General features: G+C 41.1%; 1 protein-coding gene across 1 annotated transcript; it reads left to right on the top strand.

Moving 5' to 3' along the window:
* The first annotated feature begins 9,078 nt into the window (after positions 1-9,078).
* LOC140316994 (uncharacterized) lies at positions 9,079-11,140 on the top strand. Its single transcript, XM_072395072.1, has 3 exons — positions 9,079-9,262; positions 9,868-9,932; positions 10,211-11,140. Exons 1-3 carry the CDS (start codon positions 9,079-9,081, stop codon positions 11,138-11,140), a joined length of 1,179 nt encoding a protein of 392 aa, XP_072251173.1.
* The last annotated feature ends 712 nt before the right edge of the window (positions 11,141-11,852 follow it).

The raw sequence follows: 11,852 nt of genomic DNA, 5'->3' as shown, positions 1-11,852 counted from the left end.
ATAAAAGCTCTGAAACATCAGAATCATTTAAGTGTGATGGCAACTGTGAAATCCCCAAAAAATCCTTTATAAATTGTTGGTGATATGAAACGTTTGTGAACATTGTACTATTTTTGCTCAGCTTTACTTATGAAATTCAAAATAGTATTCTTAGATTTGGGGTCAGACAAATCTTGTTTTTACTACGCTCCAGTAGAAAAATATTTTTTTTAGAAGCACCTTTATATGAATTATGAATAAAAGATGGACATGACATCTATAGCCAGACATGAAACTAATTCAAAACCAGTCAGACTACTGACAGCCGCAAGGCCCTCCAAAAACATCTGTGACTCTAAAGGACAAAATACAGTCACTTCTGGCTCCAAAAAGACTAAAACATCCTACTTTACATAGCAACCAACACTGTTTTTTTTTTGTTTGTTTTTTTTCTTTTTAAACTGTGACCTGAGATGTTTATTTCCAACGGTTGCACTGGTAGATATGCAACATGTCCTCCTACTCAAATGATCTCACTTAAAAGATGCCCTACAAAACAGAAGGATAGAAATACTAGAAATTTAGTATTCATTTCCTCTAAAAGTATTTAACAACATCCTCCAAAGGACAAAGAATGATGACACTGTTCTGTCTTTCACATAAAACACATTACCAGGACACCTCTGTCACTCCTGCGTTGGGTTTAGACAATAATATTCCTTTGGTAGGGTTACAGAATAATCAGGGTTTTGATTACAATACATGTAATTTCATGTGATTTTATCTAGCTGAAGATGGAGTGTAAGTGTAAATATTGTGGTTTTATTAGAGAAAAGAGAGCCCAGCTATTTAAATACTACCGGCTAAAACATGGAAGTGTCACAGTTTATGTTTTAATAGTCTTGTTTTCAGGTTATGTTCTGGTCATGTTTTTTTCCTGCCACCTAGTTTCACTCACGCCACTTGCTTCATTGTTCACAGCTGCACGTCATTCACTGATCACTCCCTCCACAGTATTTAGTCTCCTGGTTTCCTTTCACCCATTGCAGAATCCTCACCTACCCTTCATGCTACAGATCACGAGAGTTAAGGCTGGGGTCCTGCCTCATAGCTATAGTCTTGTTACCATAGTCCTTTATTTATTCATAGCCACAGTAAATCATAGTCTTGTTTTGTTTTTCTATATCCTTGGTTTTTGTTAACTTTAAGTATTTTTGAATCTGGCTCTGTCACACCTTTTGTTCTTGCCTTTTGCTCCCTGTTTTTTGGAAATAAACCCTTTTTGTGAATCCAAAGAGCTGCATCTGGGTCCTACCTCTCCACAGTCCCTGACAGGAAGTTACACAAGGACAGTACCATTTCCTTGTTTGCACCAGACTGTTTGTGCACATTCAAGTCCTAAACATCCTACACTGGCTTCCTGTCGCTCAGAGAATGGACTTTAAAACAGTTCTGCTCGTGTACAAGTCTCTTCATGGTCTAGTGCCAAAGTACATGTCTGACATGTTAGAGCCATATGAACCAACTGGGACTCTGAGAACCTCAGGGAGGGGTCTCCTGGTGGTGCCCAGAGTCAGGACAAAACAAGATGAGGCTGCATTTCATGTTTATGCTCCTAAAATCTGGAACAGTCCTCCAGAAGATGTGAGACAGGCCTCAACTCTGACAATGTTTAAATCCAGACTGAAAACGGTTTATTTAGCTGTGCATATGACAACTAAAAGTATCTTTCGCTTTTAATCTTTATGATTATTTTTATATTTTATGGAATGATTTTATTTGCTTTCTTGTGATTTTATGTAGCTGTAAAGCACTTTGACTTGCCTTGTGTACGAATTGTGCTCTACAAATAAACTTATCCTTGCCTTAAAGCACACTTATCTCGTGTTCACTCCAAAACTAATAAGGAACAACCAGGAGAAAATGAAGCTGTCAAACTCTGTCAATTGTGTGTATTTAGTGAACCCTGCTCTGAAACAGAATGTTTCACCCACCTCCGAAGCAGACACTTAAACGTTAACCAAAAGGTTCAGTGTCCATATGCAGGCTGTAGCTTTGAGAGCAGTGTGTATTCAACTTTCAATGCACATGGAAAAGACAACTGGAAGATGTTCAAGAAAGAAGTAGTTAATGTTAACATAAGTGATGAAAACAAAGACAGTGATGTTGCAGATGAGCAAATGCCAACTGAAGACACAGGGGAAATAGAAAATTTCCGTCAAGAAGCTTGTGAGCTTGATCTTCATGATTTAGAAAAGCAGTTAGAGCACAACTTGGCTGCACTTGTTTTAAAAATGCAGACTATACTCCAGCGCTCTGTACATGAAGTTATGAAATAGCTTTGTGATATACATTATTTGCCAGAACCGCTTGTGCATTGTAAGGTGTAAAGATGATTCTTAAGGACTATGATTCTAAGATAGATGAGTCCATAATATACACAATGACAACAATTTGCAGCAAAGATGGTTCCTTAGCAACTACAAAAAAGAGAGCATCCTGTGTGTCTAAAGAATGTCCGCTGGTATTGCCTGTGTAGTTGACAAAGATGAGAAATTGGCTGTATATGTTCTCATACAGCAAATGCTGCAGAAGTTGCTGAGCAGGGCAGATGTGCTAGATAACCCATGCCTGAAGAAATACATGTTCCAAATCAATGCAAAACTCATGTAGATGGTGTATACTTCACACCATTGCCATTGGGCTGCACATCGATGACTCTGAAGTCACCAATCCATTATGAACATCGAAGAAGAGGCAACAAGGTTTGTGCAGTGTACTGGGTAATTGCCGGTAAGCCAGCAAAATATAGAGCATCACTCAGCTCTATCCAACTTGCTCTTACATGCAACACAACGACTGTAACATAATGTGGTTATGCTAAAGTGCTTGACCCACTTATGCATGATCCAATGTCACTAGAAAAAGATGGCGTTTACTAGAGGCCTTAGGTGAAAGGTGTGAAAGGAACTGTTTTATATGTAGTCGCTGACAACCCAGGTGCGCATGCACTGGCAGGATTCTACAAGAACTTCGGTGTCAATAAAGGCTACGTTCACACTGCAGGTCTTTATGCTCATATCCGATTTTTGTTTGGCTGTTCACATTACCTCTTTACATTTGACCTGTCTACGGATTGCTGTGTGAACAGCTCACGTTCCTGAAGTGACCTGCACGCGTAGTTGATCATTGACATCACGCCCATAGACCACGCCACAATAGTGTTTCCTGAAGCAACCATGGAAACGGCAACCGGTGCTACAGGACTGGATGGCTTAATGCTAAAAATCAGGGCTCTCAAGTCTGACGAGACACATTCATTTAACAAGTTCTCACGCTCACACGTGACACAAGGTATTTCTCACACTGAAAAAAAAAAAGTATAATATAAATTTCTCTAGCGCGCCGCTAGAGAAAGAGATCCCTGCTAAACATAGTGTGTGGCGGCAGCTGGGAAATCTGTGAGATCACGAAGGAGGAATAAAATTCAGATGTTAATGATGGCTCTGTGTGGAGCAATAACCGCAACATCCGCACAGAAGTATTTGGATGCGGCGTCGGAGCCAGGAGTGGTGGGATCAGCATGTGGCTGGGTACACGGAGCAGGAATTCTTCCAGAAATTTAGAATGTGGAGGAATGCCTTTCATCACATTTGTCAGCGCCTCTCCGAGACTTTCAAGAGGAGACAGTCATTCAGGAGATCCATCTCCTTGAGAAAGCGAGTGGGAGTGGGGCTATAGTGGGTAGCAACGGGGGCGGGTTACCGCACCTTGGCCAACCTGTTTGGCATCGCAAAGTCCTCCGTTTGCGCTATTGTGCATGACTTCTGCAAAGCTGTGCACCAGGTCCTCATGCCTGACTGTATTACACTATTACACACCGACGGGAGCAGTGCAGCTCGGGTCAGAATGACGCATTAAACGCGACCTGGCTGTTCGGACTGTGATTGCATTAAAAAAAATCAGATACTATCCGATTCAGTACCACATTTAAAAGTGGTCTGATTCCGATTCGGAAATGTCAGATCCAATGCGACCTGTGCTGTTCACACTGCCAAAAGCAAATCAGATATGGGTCACATATGAGCGAAAAAATCGGATGCAAAAAATCTGAGCATAGCCTAAGTTCTGCAGAGTCTGCATGGCAAGTAGAGGTGGCACTCAAGAACAAGAGGTGCCTCTGGTGCTCAGAGACAAAGACAGGCATGGCAGACAAGTGCAGGAAGTGGTGGAAGACCCAGAACTGGGCAGAACATACAGTGTGAAAAAAGAGTACCCTTTAATGGCAAAACTGGAGCACTTTGATGTTGTTGTGTGAAGCTTATCCTCCTGACCTCATGCATGATCTTCTGGAGGGCTTAGTTCCCATAGAGTTGTGTTGGTGCCTTTCAGATCTGATTTATAAGGAATATTTTAATCTAGAAACACTGAATTGGGCTATCAGGTCCTTTACATACACCTTAACTGACTAGCTACAACCTTCTACAAAAGGCTTCTCCAGACCCGACTGCAGAAACAAATTAGAGGGGGGCATTACATTTTTTCAGGGGGACATACTTTTTCGATATACATTTTATCTGCCTCTGGCTGAACAGTGGCTCTGTAGCCACTTCTACAGTATTGACAAATAATTTTCTCTCACTAAATTGCTATACCTACTATATATATATATGTGTGTGTGTGTATATATATATATAAAAAATACAGTAGTGTAGTGCTGTGTCCATTTATTCAACTCAAAAGTCAAGCCTTTATGACAACACGAACAGCAACAGAGAGCAGCACCATACAGCTTCCCTTCTCTTAGACACATGAGCACTGATGTCAAACTGAACACTGGAGTAAACATTGATGCTAGGGGAGGTAGCTACAGCAGCGAGGCAGCACAAGGAGCAGAACAAAGCAGTGTGACCCTTCTGCCTGCAAGTAATGTAAGTTCATTTTACAAGGAGTATCTGTGAGGTGTGTGTGTGTGGTGGGGGGGTGGTTTAACCACTTTTAGTAGAGTGGCAGGCGGCGTTTGTGGACTGTGTGAAACCTTAAAACCCTGTCCTTCCCCTCATTCCTAAATTTCCAAGTCAAGTCCTTCTCAACTGCCAACTGGATGAGGTTGGCCTTGCGCTGATGAAGCATAGTTAGACAATGCTCTGTGAAGACATTTTTAATAGTGGAAAATTAATCTCCACAGAATGCGGTGCTGGCTCCAGAAGTCAGTCCATGTTTAAATGCTGTGAAGACGGTGGGCATTGCTTCCAGCGGCTTCTGGAACTGTTTCAGAATCTGTAAGCATTGAGAAATAAGGTGAAATCATTATAACTATAATGATTTCCCAGATAACAATATTCATTAAAATATGTATGCAGCTAACATCATATTGAACAATCAAATAAATGCTCATCTTATTGAACCAAATCATGTTAGGTGTGATATGTCCGACTGTCTGACATGCCATGAGACTATAGGCTATTTAATGATTCAAAAGGAGCCTTGTAGCTTTTTGAATATAATAAAAACAACACTGAACTTTTGCCAAGCCTTAATCACCTGTTTCATTGTCCACTTCGCCTCATCCGGTGGAGAAGACTCTTTCATTTGTGTCCCGAGGAAGTTGCGAGCCACCTCGAATTCAGAGTCCACAGCAGGTGTCTTGGTCTGGTCAAGTAAAGGCTTCACCTTGGTGACATCCAAGAATGTAGCTTGCACAGGATCCAGGGCATTGAGTGGTCCATCAGGTCAAATTATGTTTCCCGAATCAATTTTTCATTTCCCCATATACTGAGTCCTTTCAACTGTAATAAATCCTGCGTAGCTCTGTTTCAGTATTACCATCTACATGTGTGCTGATTTCCTCAACCACATAGTCAGCAAGGGCAGAGTTTTCTGTGTGTCTTCTCTTTGATGGCCTTGTTGTGACACTTTCACAATGCACAAGGATTGCCTGGAATTCTGTCTCAGTCCAGATAGTCTCAAGACAGGTTTACTACTGATGAGCTGTAAACCCAGAAGGAAAGACAAACCCCCTTATTGTTACTGAACAGATTACAACAGAATTTACAGTGCAGCATTGCATGCCAAGACACAGGGAAATTAAACAAAACAAACAAATCCAGCGATAAGTTATATACTTATAAGTTAAAATACTGTGTAACATACATACATATCAAATCATGCCCATGGCAATTTAAAGAGACTAATCTTTAAAAGACATAACTGTGATAACTTCTACAAAGTTAAGAAATTAAATGAGTGATTTTGAACGATTATTTAAAGTTGATTCTATTTTAAGAGACCTCTAAAAATAGAAAATGGAATTTAATTCAAATTCTTTAAAAATGGCTTAATGAGTTTATTGTAAATCTCAAACTTCTTCTACTACTGAACCAGAAATAGAGCTGAAGCTCTTTGTTATTTTCATTAAATTTATTTTTTTTTCTCAACACGTTTTTCAATCATCATGAAGCAATGGGAATAACTCATTGCTGTTCCTGATCGTGTCTGTTTGAAAAGAGGTAAACATTGTGGCTATTTTTTGAATAATCAGTCTCTGTTTCTGATTGTAATAAACCCAGGAAATTTCAACACAATTTCCAGTGGAAGTGTTTCTTGCATATCATATTGGGTTGAGTTAAGTTTCTGTAAAAACCTCTTGATCACACATAGCAATCAACAAGTACTACATCCACATTAGCTACACATTAACATAAGTGCAGTTTTTTGCAGCCTGTAGAAGACAAATGTTGTCTGCCTCAGACCATCTTAGACTAAAAGCAGGTAATCCAGTTTGAGGGAAACTGTGAAGCATCAGTAGTCACATCACATCATTGTGTTCCAACTGCAATTTTCAGGCACTGAGCACTGGAGAGTGCATACAGACAGAGGCACAGGGAAAATGACAGTGGTCATCTCCGATGCAGCCCGTGTAATGGCATGGTGTGGAGGCAGGAGACACAGCTGCACAATAAACCGAGAAGTAAAGAAAAGAAATGCTTTAATGGACTGATATTACAGTAAAGTTTCAATTACACATTGACCAGAGATGAATGAGTAAGGCAAAGTCAGGAAACATCCTTTATCATGTGCATAGTTATAACATGAAAACCAATCAATGTTTCAATTCAATATAACACCAAATCACAACAAATGTCATCTCAAGGCACTTAAAAGACACAATCAAATTAATATATTTCATATATCAAACGTAAATTATACAATAATTCCACTTGTAGATTTTATGCAGAACACTTCAGAGAAAGAAAAGGAAGAGAAAAACAAACAAAAACAAGGAAAATACGTACACATGTATCCACATGCATACATTAATACAGGAATATAGACATACAGAAATAAAAGAAAAACAAATGACAATATAGCTGCAAGCAGCGATTGGGGGGAGGGGGGTAATTCAGTTTTATTCATATAGCGCCAAATTACAACAATTGTCATCTCAAGGCACTTAAATAATATAGTCCATTTCAATTCAATTGGAGTTCAATTCATTGTAATCATAATCCAATTAATAAATTTAAAAATAATCCAATTAATTCATATGGAGCCAATTCAAAATTAATATCCTAGCTAAGGAAACCAACAGATTGCACCGAAACTTGTCTTCAGTCCAATCTCCCGTCCTGAGCGTGCCTGTGGCGACTGTGGAAAGGAACGACTCCCTTTTAACAGGAAGAAACCTCTGGCAGAACCAGAACCAGGAAGAAACCTCTGGCAGAACCGGACTCAGGAATGGTGGCCATTTTGGCCAGTTTGGGAGCGAAGTGCTCTGTTCGGAAAATATCTTACAATGAGATCTTTAAGATATGATGGAGGTCGGTCATTACGAGTTTTACATATGAGGAATTTAACAGGGAGCCAATCCCTGGTTCACCCCAGAGCTCCGCCAGCTCAAAGCCACTGGCCGTCAACTGGAGCGACTCTACAAAGAGACTGGATTCACTGTACTGCCTTCCTGGACTTCTTCAGCTCTAAAATCAACAGCATTCACCAACAACTGGCCTAATCTTGCACCTCCTCAAGCGATCCACCCTGGATGGCCAACCTCTCATCAGCTCCCTTACCGACTTCATCCCACTATCAGAACACACCATTTCGGAACTCATCCATAAAGCCAAAAACACCACCTGTCAGTTCAATCCTCTTCCCACCTCCCTTGTCAAAGCCTGTCTGCTGTCCATTTTCCCCACGATCACCAACATAATTAACTCCTCCCTCACCACTCGTACTGTACCCCTCACTCTCAAACTTGCTGCCATCACACCCATCCTGAAAAAAACCCGGTGCTGACCCAGCTGTCCTTAACCATTATCGGCCCATCTCTAACCTCCCCTTCATCTCCAAAACACTTGAAACGGTGGGTGCCGCACAATTATAGTCCCACCTGACACAAACAACCTCCAAGAACCCTTCCAATCTAGCTACCGTCCAAAACATAGCACTGAAAAAGCCCTGGTCAAAATCACCAATGATCCTCCTCCATGTAGCTGACTCTGGACTACTTACCATTCTCATCCTCCTTGACCTCAGTGCAGCATTTGATACCATCTCGTACCCTCTGCTCCTGGACCGCCTGGCTGGCATTGGAATCACTGTTGCTGCACTCTCCTGGTTCACATCATACCTGACCGCCAACAATTTGTGCAACTAAGGAACCATAAGTCTGGGTGTTCGGGTGGTTCATTGGGTGTGCCCCAGGGGTCAGTATTGGGTCCCCTTCTTTTCACCAATGACACAGAGGTCTATGTCTCCTCTAAACCGACCGCTGCCATCCCTCCTACCTCCCTCATCACCTGTCTTGATGACATCCGGAGCTGGATGAGCAGGAACTTCCTAAAGCTAAACGGCAATAAAACAGAGGCCCTGCTCATTGGCTCCAAATCCATCCTCACCAAATCACAACACACCCCAGCTCCACCCATCATCGTTGATGAATTCCCTGTACCCTTCTCCTCTCAAGTCAAGAGCCTCGGCGTCATTCTGGATTGCACCCTTTCATTTGCACCCCATATTTAAAATATCACCCGGAGTGCATTCTTCCAATTTCGCAACATCTCCAGACTCCGCCCATCACTGACCCAATCCAGCACTGAAATGTCGGTCCACTCATTTGTCACATCCCGCATCGACTACAAAAACCTTCTCACCTATAAAGCTCTCCACAATCTAGCCCCTACTTACCTCTGCAACCTCCTTCACAAATACACTTCTTCCAGCACCCTCCGCTCATCTTCTTCTGGACTGGTAACCATCCCCACGTCACGCCTCAGTACCACGGGTGCCCGAGCCTTCAGCTGCTCAGCACCCAGGCTCTGGAACTTCCTCCCCCCCACACATAAGACAGTCAGACTCCATCACATCATTCAAGTCTCAACTCAAAACTCACCTGTTCAAACAGGCATACTCTCTATAACGGGACCCTGTGCACTTCACTTGTTCACTAATGTTGATGTTCTGTATTAATGTTGTTTCTATCTTTCATGCTTTTATCTTATATTTTTTATTGTAAGGTGTAGTGTGATTAAAATATAAGGATTATAAGAAAGTTCTCACTATCTAAATAAGCCTTATATAACGTCATGTTTTGGGCACCAGCTTCAATCAAAGGAAAAGACAATCTTACGATTCTGGTATGCCAAAATTCTCGTTTGGTTGGACTGACAAATACGCAAAGAAAACATACACCACAACCGGTTAATTGTTTTTATTTATATATATGAACCTTAAGACAAACAGTAGAAATGCTTTGAATATGGAGGATAATATATGAAACATTTAGTGAACTGAATCGCCAGCCGGTCCAAGTGGTTTCTCTCGGTTCCGTGTCTCACGGCCTTCCTTAGTTGTGGGTGACTTTGTGGACTTTTAAGTTGTCTGAGGCAGGTCGCTACTTCTACACAGTAGCTCCGTGTAAGGAGATGGAACTCGATGGTATAGAGGAATTTACAGTAAACAATGGCAAAAGTGGAGTTGGTTTGGTTGCTGACCAACTCTGAGGTGAACTTAAATTCACAAAACATAAACAAAGTTTGACAAGCTTAATACAAGCTTAATAGCTTTTGATACGATCGATCACAGCATTCTGTTACAGAGACTTGAACATGTTATTGGGATTAAAGGAACTGCATTAGGCTGGTTTAAGTCATATTTATCTGATAGATTCCAGTTTGTTCTTGTAAATGAGGAATCTTCCTCACACGTTGGAGTAAGTCATGGAGTTCCTCAGGGTTCTGTGCTTGGACCGATTCTTTTTACTTTATACATGCTTCCATTAGGTAACATTATCAGACAGCATGGCATAAATTTCCATTGTTATGCTGATGATACTCAGCTGTACTTATCTATGAAACCAGATGAAACCTACAGGTTGGTCAGGCTACAAGCCTGTCTTAAAGACATAAAGACCTGGATGACTCAGAACTGTCTGCTTTTAAATTCAGACAAAACTGAAGTTGTTCTCTTTGGACCTGAGCGCTTCAGGGAGAAATTGTCTAGTTATATAGTTACTCTAGATGGTATTTCCTTGGCTTCTAGTTCTACAGTGAGGAACCTTGGAGTTATTTTTGACCAGAATTTATCATTTGACGCACATATAAAACTGGTTTCTAGGACTGCCTTCTTTCACCTTCGTAATATTGCTAAAATCAGGAACATCCTGTCTCAGGGTGATGCAGAGAAACTAGTTCATGCATTTGTTACTTCAAGATTGGACTACTGTAATTCCTTATTATTGGGCTGTCCCACATATTCTCTGAAAAGCCTCCAGCTGATCCAAAATGCTGCAGCCAGAGTTCTGATGAGAACTAACAGGAGAGATCATGTTTCTCCAGTTTTAGCTTCTCTTCATTGGCTCCCTGTTAAATTCAGAATAGAATTTAAGATTCTTCTTCTGACATATAAAGTTCTTAATGACCGAGCTCCATCATATCTTAAAGATTTAATTGTAAGATATTTTCCTAACAGAGCACTTCGCTCCCAAACTGCAGGTTTACTTGTTGTTCCCAGAGTTTCTAAAAGTAGAATGGGAGGTAGAGCCTTCAGTTATCAGGCCCCTCTCTTGTGGAATAAGCTGCCAGTAAATGTCCGGGAAGCAGACACCCTTTCCACTTTTAAGATTAGGCTTAAAACTTTTCTTTTCGATAAAGCTTACAGTTAGGGATGGCTCAGGTAATCCTGAAACATCCCATAGTTAAGCTGCTATAGGCTTAGACTGCTGGGGGACCTCATCTGTCACACCTTTCCTCACTTTGCTCTCTTTTTTCCCCCTGTTTAATTTCAAAATTGATTTTATGTACATGTGACATTATTGTGGTTATCAACCTATGTTTCCCTGTTCCAACAGATATCCTTTGAATGGCGTTATGGTGTTTTTCCCCCCTCTTTTCCCTCTTTTCTGTCTTCTCAAACCCCAGCTGGTCGAGGCGGATGGCCACCCTTCCTGAGTCTGGTTCTGCCAGAGGTTTCTTCCTGTTAAAAGGGAGTCGTTCCTTTCCACAGTTGCCACAGGCACGCTCAGGACGGGAGATTGGACTGAAGACACATTTCGGTGCAATCTGTTGGTTTCCTTAGCTAGGATATTAATTTTTTGAATTAGCTCTATATGAATTAATTGGATTATGATTACAATGAATTGAATTCCAATTGGCTTGAATTGGACTATATTACTTAAGTGCCTTGAGATGACAATTGTTGTAATCTGGCGCTATATAAATAAAATTGAATTGAATTGAATTAATGCTGGCTCGCCTGGTGAGCAAAACTATGTAATGACGTGTGCCGCAGCGGAGGAAACGTGTGACGTAACAGACATTGAGACAGATGAGATGGACGAACGAAGAAACACAAAAGCGTCTGTCTTTCTACTTCTT

Source organism: Leuresthes tenuis, unplaced genomic scaffold (genome assembly GCF_036924035.1).
Source record: "Leuresthes tenuis unplaced genomic scaffold, fLeuTen1.0.hap1 SCAF_10, whole genome shotgun sequence".
In the NCBI taxonomy this organism is placed as follows: Eukaryota; Metazoa; Chordata; class Actinopteri; order Atheriniformes; family Atherinopsidae; genus Leuresthes; species Leuresthes tenuis.
The sequence above is the reverse complement of the archived record's forward strand: the minus strand, read 5'-3'. Positions and strand labels throughout refer to the sequence as shown.

What these genes read in the sequence shown, in the direction of transcription:
- LOC140316994 (XM_072395072.1), top strand. Translation starts at nt 9,079, where the DNA reads ATGTCGGTCCACTCATTTGTCACATCCCGCATCGACTACAAAAACCTT. An exon ending in GTCACGCCTCAGTACCACGG is followed by an intron (nt 9,263 to 9,867) that starts GTGCCCGAGCCT and finishes TGTCTGAGGCAG; the next exon opens with GTCGCTACTTCTACACAGTA. An exon ending in ATGGTATAGAGGAATTTACA is followed by an intron (nt 9,933 to 10,210) that starts GTAAACAATGGC and finishes GGAGTTCCTCAG; the next exon opens with GGTTCTGTGCTTGGACCGAT.